The following is a 23,348-nucleotide window of genomic DNA, read 5'->3' on the forward strand; positions in this document are numbered from 1 at the left end:
CTCCCAATTTCATATTTGAATATGCCATTCATGAATTCAGCTCAAGGCGAACCATGTTCTTTAATATGAATCTCTAAATCTCCGTCACATAACATATTTTTAAGCAGAGTGTACATTGTGCCTTCTCTCTCAGCCTTTCGCTTTTACTGGGCTGCTGTGAAAATCTGTTATGCACAATAATCTGTACATGTTAGGTAATCCCAAATTATCAAATGTTCAGCAGAGGTGATTAACAGAGGGAGTTCAAGAGGAGAAACCGAGGGAGGGAGAGAGAGAGAGAGAGAGAGAGAGAGAGACACTGAACATGTGAAAGAGAGAGAGCCACTCTGCGAAAGGATTGCATGTCTGTGTGTACAACAAGAGCGAGGACACAGCAAGATGATTGGTGCACAGAAATAGCTCAGCCAATCAGAGCGATGACAGGAAAATAACGGGCTCAGACAGAGAGAAAGCTAGAGAGAGGGAATATCACTGACATACAGAGGAGGAAGGCAACAAAAGTGGATCAAATTGGAAAGAGCCACTATGAGTACAGAAAAATTAGATCCCAGTGAGATGTCTAGCAATGGGTAGAGTGACAGAAGGGAAAATCAACCGTTCTACATCAGACCACTCGAGGATGCTTCAAGGTGCAGAATCAGCCTCTCGGGAGATAATGCTGTGAAGGCCCTGAGCATCAAGGCTCAGCCGAATCAAAGCCAGCGAGCTACAGCACAGGGTGGAGGCCGTGAACGGATTTGAACAAGTGAAGAAAAAAGACATTATGAGGACATCAAGGAAAGGAAGTGTGGAAATGCCTGCTTTTGTTAGGCAGCTGGTGAAGGAGACCGAGAAAAGGGTCACCTCCTTTTTTAAAGGGGGACGAGGGGGAGGCGCAGGGGAGCTGTCTGTAGGCGAAGAGGGTGGAGAGGAGGAAGGGGTCATCCCTAGCCCATACTTGGACCGACCGGTTCTGGACAAGCACATGCAAGAGGGCTATGCCTCCTGGGGACTTACCTATGCCCTGGCCAGCATGCAGGGTTGGAGGGCCCACATGGAAGATTTCCACAACTGCTTCCCTCAGCTAGGAGGGGAACTGGCCCACTGGGGGTTCTTCGCTGTGTTTGATGGACACGCAGGGAGCGCGGTGGCCCAACACTGCTCCCGAAACCTGCTGGACCACATCCTGGGCACAGGTGAGCAGCAAGCTGTCCTACAAACAGAAGGACCTCTTGCATATTTTTGGCTTATACTCAGTGTTGGGATGGTTACTTTGGAAATGTAATAGGTTACAGATTCCAGGTTACTCTATTTAAAATGTCATAAATAGTGCAACTATTTCAGTAACTGTAAGTAATGTAACTGATTACATTTGATTACTGTTCTAACGAATGTTTTCAACTGTTAATCATTTTCAAACATTTAAAGCAGGCAGGGTTAACCTTACAGTAATAAATAATAGACACATCTAAATAACCTTAACAAAACAAAACAATTATCACTGCATTATTAGAAATGTTTGAATTTATTTAAACATCTGAAATTGACCTTATTCCTCTATTTTGTGGCGGTGTCACAGTACTCAACACTGATTACAGTCAGACTTCTCAAAATCCTTCATCACTTTAACTAAGATTATAATCAGTTAACATTAATGCGCAAGCACCACAAAATCAGACTTTAGAACCTTTTCACTTTGAGTTCGTTCTAAGGTTAACAAGAAATCTTTGCTATGAGAGGAAACACTGGCATCTAACAATGCTCTGGAAAAAACAGTTCATCTTAAAAAATGAAGCATATACATAAAACCAAATAAGAAATTAAACCGTTATAAAATAAGCATGTGTCCTGCTTTGTACCCTAAACTCCTGAAACACTGATGTCAATGCAGTTTTAGGAAAGAAATCAACCAAATCTTAATGCATTTGTAAATATTCAGATGTCACCCCATTTGTTATCATTAATATTTTCATAAGTAACTGTAATTTAATCACACATTTTTCTCTGAAACTGTAACAGATAAGGGTTGCATTTATCTTGTAATTAAATTACATAATTCAGTTACATGTAAGTTACTCCCCAACACTGCTCATATTTGTGCATCAATAGTCATTTGAGAGCACAGCAAACCTAATAACTGAGTGGCTTTTGAAGTGACAGAAGTTAGATCATGTGGGAAATCGTATTGATCTCTTTAGAATAGATCCAAGAGGATCTCATCAGATTGGAATTATTGTAGACCTACTGTACCTCCAAAGCCACAGCAACATTATTACCCAATTAAGCTGTGATCTTACAAGTCAATTGTGGTGTACAACACGTTCCTAAAGCCATTAGCAGTTGCATAATGGTTGATCCTTGCTATCTGCTCTAATGAAGCCTTTAGGTTTGTCTTTGCGAACATGCAAACGTCATCTGTTTGAAGTCACCAAAACAGCTATTCCCTCTCAGGAAAGATCCGAGCAGATGACGATGTACTAAGGGTCACTGAGGGCATCAAGGAGGGCTTCTTTCTCATGGACAAGCACCTTCATGCCATGGCCTGCCGTGAGGGTTGGGAACGTGGAGGGACGACTGTCGTTGCCACCGCTATCACTCCACACCACATCTACTTTGTGAACTGCGGGGATTCTCGAGCAGTCTTGTGCCGTGCGGGACGGGTGGCCTTCTCGACGGAAGACCACAAGCCCTTCAGCCCTGGCGAGAGGGAGAGGATAGAGAACGCTGGAGGATCAGTCACTTTGCAGCGTGTGAACGGCTCGCTGGCAGTCTCCCGAGCACTGGGGGACTTCAGTTACAAGACAGCCGAGTGGCGGCCGGTCACAGAACAGATGGTTTCGCCAGAGCCAGAAGTGTCCGCTGTGGAGCGCTCGCCAGCAGATGAGTTTCTGGTTCTGGCCTGCGATGGTGTGTGGGACACTGTCACGAATGAAGAGCTCTGTGCCTTCATACACAGCCGACTGCGTGTCTGCACAGACCTGAGAGAGGTCTGCTCCCAGGTCATTGACCTTTGCCTCTATAAGGTTAGTACGAACAGAAGCTTTTTCGCTCTCTTTTCGATTGCTTGGTCCAAATGTTCTATTTCTCCTTACACCCCTCCAAGTCTCTTTTCTATTTGCAGTTTTGGGACATTTCTGAATGCATTTTGAGTTCCAGAGTACTAGTGACTCTCCCCCATTCACTAGTGCTGCTAGATATCAACTTACAGACAAGATAATGCCAGCTTCACTGCTCTATTCAAGTTATGTCACTTAAAACTTCAACTTTATATTTCGGCTTCTTAAATGTCATCATATTTTTGACCTATATAGTCAAACCAAAAATAATTTATACACCAGATATAATTTTTGATATATATTTTTTATTTTATTAGTGGGTGCAGCACATTATATTATACCCCAAAATTATTCATACAGTGGACTACCAGTAAAATTGATCAAATTTGGGGCCAAAAATTATTCAGACACTTTGATCTGACCGTGTTTTGCTTAAGTGTTTTTTCTTTAATTGCTAATGTGACCTTTTTACTCCACAGACTGCACAAAATTAAGTATTGCTTGGTAATTGGTTGACCTCAGTTGGTATCATATAATTAAGTACTTAAATTTAACAGCTCAATAATTTTTGGTGGATTGTAATCCATTACCAGTGCTGGGTAAGTTACTTTCAAAAAGTAATTAATTACTTATTACATCTTCAATATTGTTTTTTAATCACTTTTCTAATTACTCTGTCTGAATAGTAATTTACTTACCCAGTAAGTAACTTAATTATTTAAATAATTGATTTTAGATAAAATCCCTATAAACATTAAAGCAGAGACAATAGAAATTAAACTTTATTTTTTCAATTGGAGTCAAATGTGGAATAGTTTAGCATTTTCGTTTTAAAACAAATGTAATACTTAAAACATTTTAACAAAAAAAAAAAAACCTGTAACCTTCTTTGGTTAACAAATAGAATTACTCTCCAAAATATCTGAATAGTAAAAAAAAATAAAAAATGTATGTATGAGGCTGTTAGCATTACATTTCTCAAAGCAATGAGTAGCCTACAATATTTTATACACACTAACATACTGTACATGTATTGGCAGTCTCATAATCTAATTTTGCCTACTCCTTACAAAAAACTTTTTTTTTCTTCTCGTCATTCATGCACATATGCTTGTATTACCATACAGTACATAAACAACATTGATATTTTTTCAACTAAATACTTATTGCTTAGCACATTATTAACATCAACATCTGATAGTAGATCAGTAAACACTGAAGTAAATATTCATGTAACATTTATCACGGTGCAGTGTAAACATTCCCATTACTTTATATATCTATATCATATTATATATCATATGATAGCAAAAAAATAAAAAAAAATATTTGACATTATATGTAGCCTAGTTAAAAAGTTATAGGCTATAGTAGAATAAAAAGCCTTAATCTGAATGCATATCATATTTCAACATATTGCACTCACTTCGAGATGGCAGAAAGCGCACCCTGTTTGTTTTCTTTATTTTACAAAAGCAAAATGTTTTGTTGTTTTCACATTTTCTAAACTATAGCAAATAAACTGTGATTATGTGAGAAATGTTGAAGGTTTCTGAATAAATTTTGGTTTGACTGTATACAGGACTTTTAATATTTTCAATGAAGTCTCCTATGCTCACCAAGTCTGCATTTATGTGATGAAAAATACAGTAAAAACAGTAATCTTGTGAAATATTATCACAAAACTATTTTCTATTTGAATATATTTTAAAATGTCATTTATTCCTGTGATGCAAAGCTGAATTTTCCACATTCATTATTCCAGTCTTTAGTGTCTCGTGCTTCTTCTGAAATCAAGTATACTGAATTTATAAAGACAAAAATATATTTTATAAAATAATAATTCCATTCGTCTGTATTTAGGGCTCAAGCCTGGAGGGCGAGAGCCCTATTGTTTTCCTTAGGATTATTTTTAGGGCTCAAGCCTGGAGGGCGAGAGCCCTATTGTTTTCCTTAGGATTATTTTTTTTTTTTATTTTTTTTTTTTTCTTTATTCTTCTAATTTTTTTCCAAGGTTTCGGGGGCTTTTGGGGTCCTTAACATACTCAAAAACTCTTGAAAATTGGCACACACCTTGGAACCTGCGGCCATTAGGGCCGGGCAGAGTCTGATACACGGGCGTGGCACAGGGGCTCTACAGCGCCCCCTGTAGTACTGAGGGCCATATATCATGCATACTTGCACGTATACATATGAAACTTGGTACATATATATAACTCATCAAACCAAACAACTTTCACACTGCATGTCATAAGCTCCGCCCAACAGGAAGTTGGCTATTTAGGGTTTTATGAAAAACACATGCTCTGGAATTTGATATACTCCTCTGAGGAACTCCACCCGTTCACCACAAAACTCGGTGAACACGATCTCAAGACATTGGGGATGCTAAATTGCGAAGAGATTTTTGATATCTCGAACGGTTTGCCCGTGGCGAGGCGTTGAAATTATGGCGAGAAATGAGAAACAGGAAATGTCTAATAACATCCACATACATTTCCTGAATTTGATCAAACTTAATTGGTTTGTTCGTTGTATGATACCGATCGTATATATGTGACTATTAGGAGTCAAAGTTATAGCGCCACCAACTGGCAGCAGGAAGTGAATCATTTTCAAAACGCTTTGAATTCAGCATCTTATTTTTACTTGATTTGCTTCAAACTTCATCAGAATAATGACAAAACACGGCCGAAGAAAATCTGTTGTGGGTATATTTATATCTAATATAGTGTTGCCATGGCAACGTGTCAAACTTGAATGTTCTGTTCTGGTGATTTTTAGGCAGACAACAAGCTCAGATTTACATGAAACTCGAAACAGATATCAGTATTAAAGATAGCTAAACCATGGCAAAAGCTTTGAAAAGGGCGTGGAAGAGGCACTCTATAGCGCCACCTTTTGTCAAAAGTGGGGGGGTTAGTTTTAGCTACAGACACCAAACTTGGTACATAAATTGTTCTTATCAAGACGGACAACTTTCTAATTCACAGTCATAAGCTACGATCAACAGGAAGTCGGCTATTTTGATTTGAATGTGTATTTTTGAGATTTTACAGTTGTGAATTAATGAATACTCCTCACAGGGGAAGTACACTATACACACCAAACTTTGTCTACATGAAGAAAAAACATCGAGGAACTTAAATTGCGAACAGATTTTGGTTAGCTTGAACGGTTTTGTCGTGGTGATTTTTTGAAATGACAGTAAAAAAGGGAAACATTAATTGTCTTGTATGTTTAAATTGCAGCTTCCAAACACTTCGAAGCATTTTCTCATACAGAGATCAAATCATTCTGAGGAAATATGCATAGTTTCACGACTTTACAACACTGTATGGATAAAAGAAAAGAAAAAAACTGTCAGACTTCTCAACTGACATGATCTCACTCTGGCCACTCTGTCTGTGTGAGGAAAGGGAGGGGGAGAGGGAGGGGGAGTGTGAGGGGGTTGGTGACTGTGAATTTTTGGTGACTGACAGTGTGTGTGGATTGTAGGGAGGGGCTGTCTGGCAGAGAGAGAGAGAGAGAGAGAGAGACCTAATCATCCCTTTAATAATCAGGAAAAAAAATCTGTATTTTAAATTGTTATTGTTTTTGTTGTTGCTAATGGTGGTGTTTTTTTTTTAAGAAATCTCTTAGGCCTTATCCTTTTTTGACAGTTTTAGGGATTTAAAAACATCCTAAGAATCCTTATTTGTGCTGCAAATAATAATTTCAAACTCATTTGATACTGACCTATGACAACCTGTGACGTGACATGACATTTATTAATCTCATGGATGTAACAGTAAAACTCTTCAACTGACAGATAAAGCTGCAATGCAAGCAAAACTATTTCACAAATGCTTATAGGTCATTAAAATCATTACAAAACACTAATAAATTATTTAAGGATTTGGTAACACTGTAAAATAATGTCTAATTTGTTAACATTAGTAAATGCATTGGTAACACTTTATAATAACTGCACTCATTAGCTAAGCATTAGTAAATAGTTCATGATTATAAAGCCTTTTCCCTTAATAATAGTCATTATTAAGCAGTAATACATCTATAAATAAATTGTTCTTGGTTTAAAATCACATATATTACAAAGGAGATTAAAGTCTCAGTTGTCTTATAAAATAAATAAATAAACACAACCCAGTTTGATTCAGAATTCAGAAATATTTATTTCAAGATGCAATAAAAGGAAACTGTACACTTGAATAGGTTTTGAGCGATCCTTGAAGGACTAGCATCACCTCCTCTTGTACGATGGTTTGAGGAATATATCTTCCAGATAGTACCGCCGCTCCCTATATGCAGAGTATGCAGTCTTCGTAGGGCACCAACTCCCAGAGGGGGCACCATCCCAGTTGCTCAAAAAAAACAAAAAAAACATGCGCCATTCTCCCATCCGCGCTCGCGACCGCTCACACCTCATGTTTGCTGCTGAATGTTCATAATTGATGGATGGACATCTATGCCCGGGTAAAGGACATCAGCAATCCGGCACAGAGAAAAGAAAACTAAAGAAAAAAAAAAAAACAGGCATAAAGTTGTCTTGACATTGGACATTCGAGAGTCTCAAATTTAGGGACTGTCTCTAAAGTTACATGTGATATTGTTATACACATTTCTAACGTCAGTAGCATTTGAAGAGAATGACTTACAGTCATAAAAACAACTGAATTGTTCATCTAGGTGACAGCTATAAAGCACAATAAAATTGAATGTTTGATATTTATTACAACAAACTGTAAGTCATATGTAAATCATGCTACTTTTACACATGGGCTCAAATGCAAATTTGAAGCTCAATAGCATTTGAGGAAAAAGACTTGCAGTCATAAAAATATTGTAATGTGTTCATTTAAGTGTCAGCTACGATGCACACCTTATAATTTTTTTATATATATTAAAATAAAGTGTTACTAAAGTTATATATATTGTTCAATGTATGTGATTTCAAAGTCTAGATTGGTCGGATTAACCCTTTAACTGCCGCATCCCTTAAAAATTGATTGTCAGAGGGTTACTGTAAATGCTTATGCCCGCTGGGCACAGTTTTCCCGATGCCACCGGGGTGGCGTTGCACTGATGGCTTGAGCCCGACATCGCTGCTTGCAGCTATATTTTTTTTTTTTTTTCTTTATTCTTCTAATTTTTTTCCAAGGTTTCGGGGGCTTTTGGGGTCCTTAACATACTCAAAAACTCTTGAAAATTGGCACACACCTTGGAACCTGCGGCCATTAGGGCCGGGCAGAGTCTGATACACGGGCGTGGCACAGGGGCTCTACAGCGCCCCCTGTAGTACTGAGGGCCATATATCATGCATACTTGCACGTATACATATGAAACTTGGTACATATATATAACTCATCAAACCAAACAACTTTCACACTGCATGTCATAAGCTCCGCCCAACAGGAAGTTGGCTATTTAGGGTTTTATGAAAAACACATGCTCTGGAATTTGATATACTCCTCTGAGGAACTCCACCCGTTCACCACAAAACTCGGTGAACACGATCTCAAGACATTGGGGATGCTAAATTGCGAAGAGATTTTTGATATCTCGAACGGTTTGCCCGTGGCGAGGCGTTGAAATTATGGCGAGAAATGAGAAACAGGAAATGTCTAATAACATCCACATACATTTCCTGAATTTGATCAAACTTAATTTGTTTGTTCGTTGTATGATACCGATCGTATATATGTGACTATTAGGAGTCAAAGTTATAGCGCCACCAACTGGCAGCAGGAAGTGAATCATTTTCAAAACTCTTTGAATTCAGCATCTTATTTTTACTCGATTTGCTTCAAACTTCATCAGAATAATGACAAAACACGGCCGAAGAAAATCTGTTGTGGGGATATTGATATCTAATATAGTGTTGCCATGGCAACGTGTCAAACTTGAATGTTCTGTTCTGATGATTTTTAGGCAGACAACAAGCTCAGATTTACATGAAACTCGAAACAGATATCAGTATTAAAGATAGCTAAACCATGGCAAAAGCTTTGAAAAGGGCGTGGAAGAGGCACTCTATAGCGCCACCTTTTGTCAAAAGTGGGGGGGTTAGTTTTAGCTACAGACACCAAACTTGGTACATAAATTGTTCTTATCAAGACGGACAACTTTCTAATTCACAGTCATAAGCTACGATCAACAGGAAATCGGCTATTTTGATTTGAATGTGTATTTTTGAGATTTTACAGTTGTAAAATTAATGAATACTCCTCACAGGGGAAGTACACTATACACACAAAACTTTGTCTACATGAAGAAAAAACATCGAGGAACTTAAATTGCGAACAGATTTTGGTTAGCTTGAACGGTTTTGTCGTGGTGATTTTTTTAAATGACAGTAAAAAGTGAAACATTAATCGTCTTCTATTTTTAAATTGCAGCTTCCAAACCTTTAAAAAACATTTTTCATTTAGAAAACCAGTGATTCTGAGGAAATATGCATAGTTTCATGACTTTACAGCGCTGTATGATTAAAAGAAAATTAAAAAACTGTCAGACATCTGATCTCACTCTGTCACTCTGTTTGAGGAATGTATGAGTGCTGACTGTGTGTATGTGTGAGTGTGAGTGGGGGAGGGGTGTGAGCTGAGTGGCAGACAGACAGAGAGAGAGAGAGAGAGAGAGAGAGAGAGACTTAAACATCTCTTTAATCACCAGAAAAAAAAAACTGTTTTTTAAATTGTTATTTTTTTGTTGTTGTTGCTAATTGTGCTGTTTTCATTACAGCTTAAGAAATATCTTAGGCCTTATCCTTTTCTGACAGTTTCAGGGATTAAAAAAAATCCTAAAAAACCTTATTTGTGCTGCAAATAATAATTTCAAACTCATTTGATACTGACCTCTGACACCCTGTGACATGACATTTATTTGAATTTACATAATCTCAAGGATGTAACAGTAAAACTGTTCAGCTCACAGATGAAGACTAAGCTGTAATGCAAGCAGAACTATTTCACAAATGCTTATAGGTTAATGAAATCATAACAAAACACTTTTAAATTATTTAAGGATTTGGTAACACTTTAAAATAATGTCTCAATTGTTAACATTAGTAAATGCATTGGTAACACTTCATAATAGCTGCAATTCTTAGCTAAGCATTAGTAAATAGTCAGTTCATGCTTTATATAGCCTTCTCCCAAAATTAATATTTTAGTAAGCATTTTATAAATACAGCTATAATTTAATTGTTCATGGTTTATATGCACATTTATTTTGAGGAGATTAAAGGCTGTAATCTTCCTAAAAAAATGTAAAATAAAAAATAAAATAAATAAAATAAACAAACACAGAACTCATAAATATTTATTTCAAGATGCAATAAAAGAAAACTGTATACTTGAATTTTTATATATATATATATATATATATATATATATATATATATATATATATATATATATATATATATATATATATACACACACACACACAATTGCATAAGTTTATATTGAACATTTTTTATCAAGTGTACAGCTAATAATAGTAATAATAATAATGCATTTTATTTAGTTTTAGCTACAGACACCAAACTTGGTACATAAATTGTTCTTATCAAGACGGACAACTTTCTAATTCACAGTCATAAGCTACAACCAACAGGAAGTCCGCTATTTTGATTTGAATATGGATTTTTGGGAAGATTATTTTGTGAATTAATGAATGCTCCTCACAGGGGAAGTACACTATACACACCAAACTTTTTCTACATGAAGAAAAAACATTGAGGAACTTAAATTGCGAACAGATTTTGGTTAGCTTGAACTGTTTTGTCGTGGTGATTTTTTGAAATGACAGTAAAAAGGGAAACATTAATTGTCTTGTATGTTTAAATTGCAGCTTCCAAACACTTCAAAGCATTTGTTCATACAGAGATCAAATCATTCTGAGGAAATATGCATAGTTTCACGACTTTACAACACTGTATGGATAAAAGAAAATGTGAAAACTGTCAGACTTCTCAACTGACATGATCTCACTCTGGCCACTCTGTCTGTGTGAGGAAAGGGAGGGGGAGAGGGAGGGGGAGTGTGAGGGGGTTGGTGACTGTGAATTTTTGGTGATTGACAGTGTATGTGGACTGTAGGGAGGGGCTGTCTGGCAGAGAGAGAGAGAGAGAGAGAGAGAGAGACCTAATCATCCCTTTAATAATCAGGAAAAAAAATCTGTATTTTAAATTGTTATTGTTTTTGTTGTTGCTAATGGTGGCGTTTTTTCCTTTCATTACAGGTTAAGAAATCTCTTAGGCCTTATCCTTTTCTGACAGTTTTAGGGATTTAAAAACATCCTAATAATCCTTATTTGTGCTGCAAATAATAATTTCAAACTCATTTGATACTGACCTATGACATTCTGTGACATGACATTTATTAATCTCATGGATGTAACAGTAAAACTCTTCAACTGACAGATAAAGCTGCAATGCAAGCAAAACTATTGCACAAATGCTTATAGGTAATTAAAATCATTACAAAACACTAATAAATTATTTAAGGATTTGGTAACACTGTAAAATAATGTCTAATTTGTTAACATTAGTAAATGCATTGGTAACACTTTATAATAACTGCACTCATTAGCTAAGCATTAGTAAATAGTTCATGATTATAAATCCTTTTCCCTTAATAATAGTCATTATTAAGCAGTAATACATCTATAAATAAATTGTTCTTGGTTTAATTAAAAGCACATATATTACAAAGGAGATTAAAGTCTCAGTTGTCTCATAAAATAAATAAATAAACCCAACCCAGTTTGATTCAGAATTCAGAAATATTTATTTCAAGATGCAATAAAATGAAACTGTACACTTAAATAGCTTTTGAGCGATTCTTGAAGGATTAGCATCACCTCCTCTTGTACGATGGTTTGAGGAATATATCTTCCAGATAGTACCACCACTCCCTATATGCAGAGTATGCAGTCTTCGTAGGGCACCAACTCCCAGAGGGGGCACCATCCCAGTTGCTTTAAAAAAAAAACAAAAAAAAAAAAAAAAAAAAAAAAAAAAACATGCGCCATTCTCCCATCCGCGCTCGCGACCGCTCACACCTCATGTTTGCGGCTGAATGTTCGTAATTGATGGATGGACATCTATGCCTGGGTATAGGACATCAGCAATCCGACACAGAGAAAAGAAAACTAAAAAAAAAAAAAAAAAAAAAAGGCATAAAGCTGTCTTGACAGTGGACATTCAAGAGTCTCAAATTTAGGGACGGTCTCTAAAGTTACATGTGATATTGTTATACACTTTTCTAACGTCAGTAGCATTTGAAGAGAATTACTTACAAAAACAACTGTAATTGTTCATCTAGGTGACAGCTATAATGCACAATTAATTTGAATGTTTGATATGTATTACAACAAACTGTAAGTCATATGTAAATTTGCTACTTTTTCACATGGGCTCAAATGCAAATTTGAAGCTCAATAGCATTTGAGAAGAAAGACTTGCAGTCACAAAACAATTGTAATGTGTTCATATAGGTGTCAGCTATAATGCACACCTTATACATTTTTTTTAAATATAAAAATAATGTGTTACTAAAGTTATATAAATTGTTCTGTGTATGTGATTTCAAAGTCTAGATTGGTCGGATTAACCCTTTAACTGCCGCATTCCTTAAAACTTGATTGTCAGAGGGTTACTGTAAATGCTTATGCCCGCTGGGCACAGTTTTCCCGATGCCACCGGGGGTGGCGTTGCACTGATGGCTTGAGCCCGACATCGCTGCTTGCAGCTATATTTTAAAATTGAAATCTTAAATATGAACTGTCTTGGCTATGGCATCCAAAGCTGACTTTAGCCAGACTGTTACATTACGTAAGAGAAATACAGAACGGCCTTTAGGCTGCAGAAAAGGATGTGCTGACCTGAAAATGTCAACATCTTCCTCTCTGCAGTAAGCCAGATCTCTGCTCTGTCAGGACTGCACTTTGACCACCATCTCAAAGTAAGGCTGTGTTCAGCCACTAAACTGTAACGGGATAAACTACTTTTAACCTTGGTGTGAGGCGATTACAGCATTCTGCCTAGCATTGTGTCATGTAGGGATAGACAACCAACAACATCCCTTAGAAATGAAGGATAAGGTCTGCATTAGCTTCACCAATTCCAATCTACTTAATCATCAACGTGAGGTAGTTGTCCTTAAAACAAAAGCCTCAAGACTGGCAGTTAGCATGATGCTAGTGCCTGCCTATCTAGAGGAACAGAGGAAAATGATACTGCCGAGTTTAACAATTAAATCATTTAGCAGACACCTGATTTGTATACCTAACTTTCTCTTGCTTTTTTTCTTTTGTCTATATCTAAAAGGGGAGCCTTGATAACATCAGCATCATTCTAGTTTGTTTCCCTGGCGCCCCCCAGCTGTCACCTGAAGCGCTGCACCAGGAGGCTGAGCTGGAGGACTTTCTAGAGTCCAAAGTAGCTGGTAAACCATCTGATTAAATGTAGCTTCTTTTGATGTTGCTCTTTAGATTTACATGACTTACATGATCAAAGATTGCAATCCTTTCAAATTATGGAGTCATATAATGGTTAAAGTAAATGGTCCTCCAACGGCCTGCATAAGGAATTAGATCATTGACACGCATGTTTCTTTGACAGAGATATATGAAGAGCTGAGCACAAGAGGTGAGGAGCCTGATCTGCTGTCAGTTCTGACAGTACTGGCTTCCACAGTGATTCCTGGACTTCCACCAGGGGGCGGCCTTCAGAGCAAGTGAGTGCATGCTGAACACCATGCTTTACTTCTGCTCAAAACAGCAGTCAGCAGCTATCCAGGAGAGGTGTGAAAACCTGTTTCACAGAATGTGACATGAACATTTTTAGGCACAGATGTTGCATGAAATAGATTAATCGCAGTTCCAGGGCTTTATTTGAGGTTTATACCGATATAAAATATAATTAGCTTTTTATTCATCTTTCTGCCATTTTTATGTTTTTATTGTTATTGTTGTTGTTGTTAAAAGGATTTTTTTAATACTTGATATTGATTGATATAGAATTACTATTGATATTTATTTATTTAATAATTTAAGCATTTTTAATATTAATAACACTTTTATTACTATTAATGATCATAATTTTAATCATAATAATAAAAGTGATTGATTAAGTAAATGGAAACAACATTTAAAATTAAATTTCAGTGACTGACTTTATGGACCAACAATGTATCAATTTATATAATCTTTTGAAATATTTAAATGCATCATTATTAATAGAATAATAGAGTAGCTTCTGATTTTATTCAATATTGAGGTAATATATTCTTCCAAAATGCTTAATTGCAGTTTAAAGAAAAAAAAAAGGTGCACTTCATCAAATGGTGCTCGTGCTAAAGCAACTGATTAGAAAATCATCAAAATATATGATTATAGTTGAAAGGATGGCATATTTAACCCTTGTGCTGCTGAGAAATGTCCAGGTACACTAGGTACATGCAGACAGCAGCTTTGTACAAAGCTTAGTACAGGCACTTTCTCTAAAACACCAATCCACTCCACAAATTGAGCTCTAATGATAGGTACTTGTAATGACTGCCAAAAGAACAGAGGACTGAACTTTCAAATATCATATTTTCTTGATATTTGCAGGCGGAACTGTATCATTTCAGCCTATTATCAACAGAAAGAGGCACAGCGATCTAGATTAGCCCAGGTAAGCTTCTGTACAGAATTATTCATTTTATATTATGTGTGTGTGTGTGTGTGTGTGTGTGTGTGTGTGTTAAAATTGCTAATGTTTATGTCATTAGTGTACATTAACTTTACTATGAATTCCTGTGATTTGTATCTTTTCAGGAACTCAGTCCTACAAATGCCAAATAGAGTCCATCTTACATGAACACTTGATGGATGTGCTAGATTGAGAAAGAAGTAAATCAGTTTTCTGTGTTTAAAACTAAAAAAAGAGAGAGAGAAATAAAGAAAGATCTTTTTGGACAGCAAAAAAAACACAAACAAAACAAAAACATTTTACTTCCTTCTTTTTGTATGTTTCACGAATAACAAAACTTACAAAAAGCAATGCTGTGCCACAATGCAGGACAATGATGACTGTATATAAATTTGACTCATTAGATTGTGATATGTTCAGTATTTTGCTTACCAAATGTATTCAATGAGTCTTTCAGTCGACAAAACTCAGGTAATGTGTTCAAGCAGTGACAGCAAACTTTTGAAATTCTTTCCAGTCTTGGCATTTAACAAGGTCATTATTTAAATTGATACAATAAAAAAAAGGCAGAACTTGATAAAACTCTTTGAGGAACAGTGACAAGCTAGTACTTTTGGTAAATACTACATGAATAGTTCACACAAAAATGATTTACTTGTCTCTAAGGCTTAGTTCTTTTAGAAGCATGGTCACAATTGTTTTGTTAAAAAATATATATTCTGTGTGTGTGTGTGTGTGTGTGTGTGTGTCTGTGTGTTTGTGTGTGTGTGTGTGTGTGTGTGTGTGTGTGTGCGCGTCTGTGTGTGTGCGTCTGTGTGTGATAAAAGGATAAAAACAACAGCATATAAGTTTGAAAATACATGATGTTAAGTACATAACTAATGACAGGATTTTAATTTTTGTGTCAACTATTCCTTTAAGAATTAAGGTATGCTAAAATCTCTAACTAGCAAATTCTATTAAATACAAGCACTTTTACATGTTTATACAGGCTCATAATATGGTCACGGAGTGCAACTTTTCCTGTTCTTGAATAGTTGTTTCCTGTAATACGCTCTTACTCTGTTTGCATGATCTGTACTGTGTTGCCTTACTGACCTCTTTGAAATGATGCCAATCTATAAGCGTGTAATATTCCCCAGATATTTCCTAATGACTATAAAATGAACTGATGCCGTGCTATATCATGTTGTGTAATCATCTTTGTGCACATTTTACAGATCTTGTGCAATATTTGTGCTAACATAAAGGTTGAGTAATAAAAATAAACAGATCAAGCTATTCATGAGATTTCAGTTTATTGATTTCTGTCCTACTACATAAAGAGACTTTATGGCCTATAGGTAATTATGCCTATAGTAGTCATACATTTGTGAGTGTGTGTTTGAGCTCATATTTCAACACCATCGTCGTTAAGCAGTACCACTGTCATCCTCAAGAGAGCAGTAGAGACTCGCTCCTTATTTAACACCATCTACAGTTTGCAAACCCTGTATTTATGTCACACCCAGAAACATATTTAATAAGCTTAATGAATGACGACTGGCTGCTGTTACACAGATATAAAGGACGCGAGTACAGCTATTACATTTGAAACATAAATCTTGATACCAAAATAAATATTTAACAAAGAAGATATATTTGTGTTTACATTATACAATATCTACATAATCTATCCCCATGACTTGGTCTGTCTCTTGCACGCATTTGTATTCATTTTAGATAAATTTGTTTCTCAGGACAATCACTGACGGCAGCTTGATAGAAACGATTAAACAATGACTATTACTGACCATCTCCCTTTGATTTGACACTTGTGTTTCCTCCTCCGGGTCTGTGTCTGTGTGTGTCTAAGTGGCGTGGCTACATCTGCCTGGCTCTTGAAAATCAGTCTGTTTTCATGAAGAGCCGTTAAAGGATCTCTCCAGAGGCACAGTGTGATTGCTCACCACACCGGCCAATCACTTCAGCTGCAAAGTGACTCTGAGAAGCGATGTTACCATTAAAATCAAAGAAAGAAAAGAGCCTTCAGAACGCAGTTATTCAGAAATGCTAACATTCATCGTCCTTGTTATCTACAGAGGTAAATTGGCTATTTTAATTTGATCTAATTTGCTCTCTACTGTGTATTACAATAGTGGATGTGCAGTTGACATCTTTAATTGCATACAATAAATGCTAAAACCTCTGCTAACATACTTTTCCAGAGGACAGTACTGAATCATGGTTGGGGAGAATTCAGAACTGGAGAACTAGCTGTTTTTTAGTCAGTGAGTGTGAATTTGAATTGAACTATACAAACAGTTAAATACGAATTTGGTTTGGAAAGACAAAGAGAGGATTTTACTGTAGGCTACTTGACTGTCTGTACAGCGAACTATTTTGGGAAATTAGGTGTTTGGACAACCTTGACCACAGAAGTTGATTTACTTAAAGCTGCAGTAGGTAATTTTTGTAAAAATATATTTTTTACATATTTGTTAAACCTGTCATTATGTCCTGACAGTAGAATATGAGACAGATAATCTGTGGAAAAATCAAGCTCCTCTGGCTCCTCCCAGTGGTCCTATTGCCATTTGCAGAAATTCATCCGCTCACGTTAAGAAACAACCAATCAGAGCTGCGGTCCGTAACTTTGTTTGTGTTCAAAATGTAGAAAAATTTATATAATAAGCGAGTACACCATGAATCCATTTTCTAAACCATGTTTTAGCTTGTCCTGAATCACTAGGGTGCACCTATAATAAGTGTTTATATTCGGACTATTTTAGATTGCTTCGAGGGTACCGCGGCGGAGTAACCCAGTACCTTTGTGATTCTTCATAGACATAAACAGAGAGAAGTAGTTCCGGCTACGATGTTCTTCCGCAAGACGCAAGCAATTCTGTTTATTAACCGCTAGAGCGTCAAAAGTTACCTACCGCAGCTTTAATATAATGAAATATTTAAATGAAACACTATTTAGTTTATAAATTATACTGGGCATTTCAAGCATGCCTATTTATCTGACTGTAAGACCTAAAAACGTCAAACCTTTTTCCCCAACACAACTTTAAACTAAGGCAACATTCAAAGTTTGTCTTAAAGGGAAACCAAAAGAAATAAAACTACTATAGGCTACTATTCCTTCACATGATTATTATCAATTAAAAATATCTTTATTTGTTTTTTGAAAATGAATTGATGTCTGACTGATAACAGAATTTTCATTTTGAAAGGAATCTCATTAACAAACTTTGAATTTCAATTCATTTTAAATATACTTCCCTATATTCAAATTCTGCATTCTGCATTCTGTTTGCTACCGCAACTTAAATGCAATTCAAATTCAAGAATTTTTATTCTGAAGCCATTCTCAATTCAGTTCTGAATAAAACACAACCCTCACTAAATTCATCTTCTGATAAAGTGCAATATCCAATGCCATCTTTGTAATATCAAGCTACCTGTCAGCACTTGTCTCCTGAAGGCGGTTATTCATGATAGCAAAGGCGCCCACTCCACCGGAGAAGCCATTCTGGCGAACGTGGCTCTGTCTTGGATTACCGTGAGCAGTCTCTGAGAGTTGCTTCTGTAGAATGGCCAGAGAAACCTTGTTGGCCATAAAGTCATGGACTGAGATCATTTCTCCAGACAGTCTGCGCCCTGTCAGATAACCTCCATCTGGTCCTAAGCCAGCATCAGTCTCACTATCACAAACTGTTTCCACTGATGCATTAGTGAAGCGCTTTCCTGTCGCTTCGTTAGCCAGGGCAGGGTGCACGGCATTGCGCTTTTGAGCCCTCTGCCGGGAATGTCCCGACGGAGGGTGGTGGTTGTGCCGCTGGTTGGGAATTCGTGGAAAGCAGCAGCAACAACAGGCCTGACCTCGTCTTCTGTATGGACGGCCATGGCACAGACACTGAGCTTTGCTGCAGCCCAGTTTGCCGAGGATCCAGTTGAGTGTCTGCTTGATAATGATGGAAATGACATTAAACAGGGAATAAATGCAACAAACACCCATGAGGATGAAGAGGCAGTTGCCGAGACGGTAGGCTTCTTGAGCTTTATAGCTCTCCCGTTGGCTGCTCACCACATCCCCGAAGCCAATGGTGCTGAAGGCCACAAAGCAGAAGTACAAGGACTCAAAGTAGTCCCAGTCCTCCATGGCAGAGTACAATGCAGACGCACTGCATGCGATCAGCAGGGCGGCGATTCCCAGAATGAGCATTACGTAGTAGACCGATGGTTTCCAGCCCTCCAGACTGTCGTCCTCGCTCCTGGCCTCCTCTCCTCCCACGCCGGAGCGGCGCAGTTGGCGCTCATGACACCAGCGCATGATGTAGGCCAACATCGTGATGATGCGCTCCAGGAAAAGGTTGAAGAAGAGAATTGTTGCTGCGCAGCCAAGGAGTCCGTAGAATATCAAAAAGATCTTACCTGCAATGGTGACAGGAGTGGTCATGCCAAAGCCTGGAAGGAAATAGGAAACAGTTCCGGTTTTGCTGATGTATTTTCAATGAATTCATGACTATTAAAAACATGCCACTCCAAACTGCTATGGTTTTATGTCTTCAGTGGAACACAAAGATTTTTTTTTTTTTTTTTTCACACAGCTTACTAACTGCCACAAAACATAATTTATATCTTATTTATGTTTTGGTACATCCAATATGAGTACTAAAAGTACTTGTCACAATAAAAGCAATAGAAAATAATGTTTGCCAACAAATTTTGCCTGGAAGCTTATTGAAGGTGGGGCAAGTTGGAAATAAATATCGTAAATAAAAGTTGGGAATTTTATACAATTAAGTTTAATTTACTTTTGCATTGCTTATTTTCTTTTGTTTAATTTAAAGGAGCAGCTTGGATGTTTTGTAAGAAAACTTTTTGGGTTTTTTTCAATAGAAGTGTGCACTTTGGCCAGTGTTTAGTATCATTGATGTACTGTTATAGGTTTTTTTTTTGTCATATATATATATATATATATATATATATATATATATATATATATATATATATATATGATTTTGTGTGTATTTCAAAAATATATATTTATTTATATTATAGTTCCATCAGCTTTGTTAATATATTTAACAAGGTTTTCAGTATATTTTTTATGAAAAAAAAAATATATATATATATATATATAGATATTTAATGCTAATTCTGGCATAATTGACTGTACTTGCCCTCAAGTGGCTCTGAAACTTGTTTTTATTTAGTTTCTGTTTGTCTAGTTTATAGTTATTTTAGTACTTAAACTAAATGAAACTGACATATCTTGTCTCAGCAAATAGTTGAATAAAAAAGTTGATATGTTTTTATATTTTATTTATAATTTTAAAGATTTTTTATTATTATTATTATTGTTTCGGCTTTAGTGGTCAATAACAACCCTGCATGCAGCTCAAACGGTAGAGCATTGTACTAACAATGCCATGGTCATGGGTTCAATTCCTAGGGAATGTATAAACTAATAGAAAAAAAGTACATAATTTGAATACAATGCGTGTCACTTTAGATAAAAGTGTGTATGTAAACTATGATTGCTGTAAATTCTCTTTTTGGCTAATTTATTTGCATTTATGAAAATCTGAATGCAATGTTGCATGAACTCACCAATTGTGGAGACCACTGTAGCAACAAAGTAGAAAGCCCCTGAGAAATCCCAGCGGGGCCTAAGTTTGTCCACACGGATCCCAGCCACAAAGGCCTCCTCATATTGCTTTAGCAGGACATATAGGGATTTCAGATTTATGCTGTTTTGCTCCGTGAAGTTGGCCAGCTGTTCGTCCCAGCGTCTGTGAGCCTGCAGCTCGGAGGGATGCTCGAGTGCGGAGAACACCATCGCCCCACACAGCAGGTAGAGGAGGATGAGGGCCGCCAACAAGCCAAAACGGGCATTATCTTCATTCATGTGAAGTGGGAGGCAACAGCTGTTGCTGACATCTCTTCCACGTGGCATGACTTGATCACCAGCAGGGAATGACAAGAACAGGCAAACATGCACAGCCACTAACACAGACACAAGAAACAAACACTCTCACTCACAATCAAAACAACCATAGACTTGGGATTAAGAAGACATACAGAGTCACATGAATTCTCTGTGTTGCTCTTGTTTTCAGACAAAGTTCTTCATGTCCATTAACATTCTTCTGGACTCATAACCGCATCACTTTCTCCAATGGCACCATCGTAAAAAGCAAGGTTATCAGGTAAAATGACACATGGTCCAGGAAATAAGACCTCCAGATACACCTTTTGGGTTAGCAGGTAACAGTACGCAGGCAAGTGCAAGATTGTTATCTTTTGCCATCTCGCTGTCCAAGTATAGCTGGTGCCACACCAGTCAGTAATAATGCTGTGGTCTTTATGTGAAATCATCCTTGAGCTGGCTAAAAACAAAACAAACAACATATATCACTACTTTTAGTCAAACGGATTTAATATATATATGTATATATATATATATATATATATATATATATATTATTTAAGCTGTAAATGCAGTACATTAGTCTCATAGAACATCTCTAGATCTTGATTATTAATTTTTTTTATTTATCATGCACACAGTATGACAAAATAGACCATTGTTTTATTATACACATATTTAACATTTTTAATTCAGTTTTTTTTTAATAGCACTATTAAAAAAAATATTACAAATTAATTAGATCACTGATTACTATCAACACATGGTTGGCTACTCTAAGAAAATGTCAGTCACTTTCCCCTAATTTGATAATGAATGATTTATTAATCACAAACAAACTTTTAGAGTGGTAAAATTGAAGGTTACCCACCTGATTTAATATTTAATATTTGATGAAAAGCACCGTTGTCATCATAGTCCTCCAAACCATTTTGCTATGTTAATGGAGCAAGTTAAAAGAATCAAAACTGGTGGAAACATTTAGTTAAATTTAATAACCGCCGTTTATTCCTGGCGAGTGTGAATCCTGGGCAGTGCGTGATTGAATGATGCAGCTGAGGAGAAGAGAGAGTGAGAGAGAGAGAGAGAGAGAGAGAGAAAGAGAGATACTCAAAATGTAATGAGCTGAGCAACCTATATAGGTGGTAGTGGGTATTTTTATACATTGCCAGGCGCGTAAATTTCGTCTTACTTTTGGGGGGGGGGCGATAAACATAAAATTTCGGGTTGAAGCGACCCCAATAATGTTATTTTAGCACCCGAAACTAGATTTTTTTTTTTTTTTTTTACCGCGGGACCCCCTCGAAACGCGCTTAGTTTGGGCTAGTTTTGTTAAGAACACCTGGCAACCCTCTCCGTCAAGCAGGTAACGTATACTATTAGCACAGCGGACTGATTACAAATACATTGGCATCATGGATTAAAGAGAAAATAATCACTTCATCCGATTTTGAATAAAGTGAATGAAATTGTCATTGACAGCCTTGGAGTTCATCAGCTATTGACATCTCTCTCACCGGACTTGTCTGTGTGTGTGTGTGTGTGTGTGTGTGTGTGTAAGTGATGTAAAAGAGCAAAGCAGGCATTTGGGCCAAAGCACTGTGAGGCAAGGGAGGGGGAGACTAAGAATCTTTCTAAACTTAAAACGCATATATATCCTGTTTGTGTTGTTTTACAACTTACACAAGTATTTAAAGTTAAGACATTATTATTTACAATACACAGCGTGATTTTTAATCATAATTTTAGGGGGGATAACCCTCAGATGGAGGGTCCTGCACATACATGATCCAAACCCGCTTGGTGCCTAACAAGGCTGTCTAGTTGGGCAGCTCACTAGGTTTTGAAATACACTCAGAATGACAGTATTGATTACTGCCATTTACCAGGATTTCAGGCTTGAAGCCCTGAACCTTAGGTGACATAGACATTGGAAGGCGGACTACATTTACATTTATTTCAACAGTTGCTTATATAAAAGAGGTTCATTGTACATCTTTGCCATTAAAATATAAATTTCTCAAAAAAACAAAAAAGGTATATTTTTTTTAACTTAGCATTTTAAATGTTTGCCTTTAAAAAATAAAGCAATTTTTACTACAATACATTTTATGCCAAAAAAAAAAGAGAAAACATCAGTAGCCTATTGGCATTTTCATGCAAATAACAGTGACCATGGTAATTTCTTATAGACTGTCATGATAAATACCTAAACGATCACAAATCACCCCCTACCCCATTACAATCATCTCTCTTTGAAAATGCAACTTCAAGGACATTCAACAAGTACAATTTAAAAACTTTAAACAACTGGCAGACCACCATTTGTCTGTTGCTTCACTGACATTAAAATATTGCTTTGTTTGATGTTGACAGACAAAAATATAGCCATGATACTCTCTTTCTATTGTGGGATGCGCTTAGATGGCTGAGACGATATTGCTTTGTTCTCTCTGACCAGCCCACCCTTGCCTTTCATCTTGGTTGCCAGCTCACAAGACAGTATTCCCCCATCATTAGAGTACTGCTCATTGCTTGTAAGTGCCCAGGTGCAGTGGAGACAGACAAGCGCTATATCAAAAGAGTGTGTGGTATTTTATTCAGAAACTTTGTCCTCATCAGAAGACAAGTGTTTTGGCAACTACTGCCGTGAAACCGAAAAGCCATGTCTTGTGTTTCTATTATTCCA

General features: G+C 36.8%; 2 protein-coding genes across 2 annotated transcripts; one reads left to right on the plus strand and one right to left on the minus strand.

The window, feature by feature from the left end:
- The first annotated feature begins 384 nt into the window (after positions 1 to 384).
- On the plus strand, positions 385 to 15,450 carry LOC113038666 (protein phosphatase 1A-like). The gene is made up of 6 exons (XM_026196261.1): positions 385 to 1,175; positions 2,431 to 3,002; positions 13,372 to 13,489; positions 13,666 to 13,780; positions 14,658 to 14,721; positions 14,865 to 15,450. Exons 1-6 carry the CDS (start codon positions 764 to 766, stop codon positions 14,889 to 14,891), a joined length of 1,308 nt encoding a protein of 435 aa, XP_026052046.1. The 5' UTR covers positions 385 to 763; the 3' UTR covers positions 14,892 to 15,450.
- Positions 15,451 to 18,090: 2,640 nt separating this feature from the next.
- LOC113039203 (potassium channel subfamily K member 13-like) lies at positions 18,091 to 20,909 on the minus strand. The gene is made up of 4 exons (XM_026197091.1): positions 20,341 to 20,909; positions 18,642 to 19,191; positions 18,595 to 18,606; positions 18,091 to 18,521 (listed from the first exon to the last, which is right to left on the minus strand). The coding sequence occupies exons 1-4, from the start codon at positions 20,684 to 20,686 to the stop codon at positions 18,182 to 18,184; spliced, it is 1,248 nt and encodes a 415-aa protein (XP_026052876.1). The 5' UTR covers positions 20,687 to 20,909; the 3' UTR covers positions 18,091 to 18,181.
- Positions 20,910 to 23,348: the final 2,439 nt, after the last annotated feature.

The sequence above is a fragment of the Carassius auratus genome, chromosome 21 (assembly GCF_003368295.1).
Source record: "Carassius auratus strain Wakin chromosome 21, ASM336829v1, whole genome shotgun sequence".
NCBI lineage: Eukaryota > Metazoa > Chordata > Actinopteri > Cypriniformes > Cyprinidae > Carassius > Carassius auratus.

Coding starts and splice junctions, on each gene's coding strand:
- LOC113038666 (XM_026196261.1), top strand. CDS start 764: ATGAGGACATCAAGGAAAGGAAGTGTGGAAATGCCTGCTTTTGTTAGG. Junction 3,003..13,371: donor TTGACCTTTGCCTCTATAAG/GTTAGTACGAAC, acceptor TATATCTAAAAG/GGGAGCCTTGATAACATCAG. Junction 13,490..13,665: donor TCTAGAGTCCAAAGTAGCTG/GTAAACCATCTG, acceptor TTTCTTTGACAG/AGATATATGAAGAGCTGAGC.
- LOC113039203 (XM_026197091.1), bottom strand. CDS start 20,686: ATGCCACGTGGAAGAGATGTCAGCAACAGCTGTTGCCTCCCACTTCAC. Junction 19,192..20,340: donor TACAGTGGTCTCCACAATTG/GTGAGTTCATGC, acceptor ATTTCCTTCCAG/GCTTTGGCATGACCACTCCT.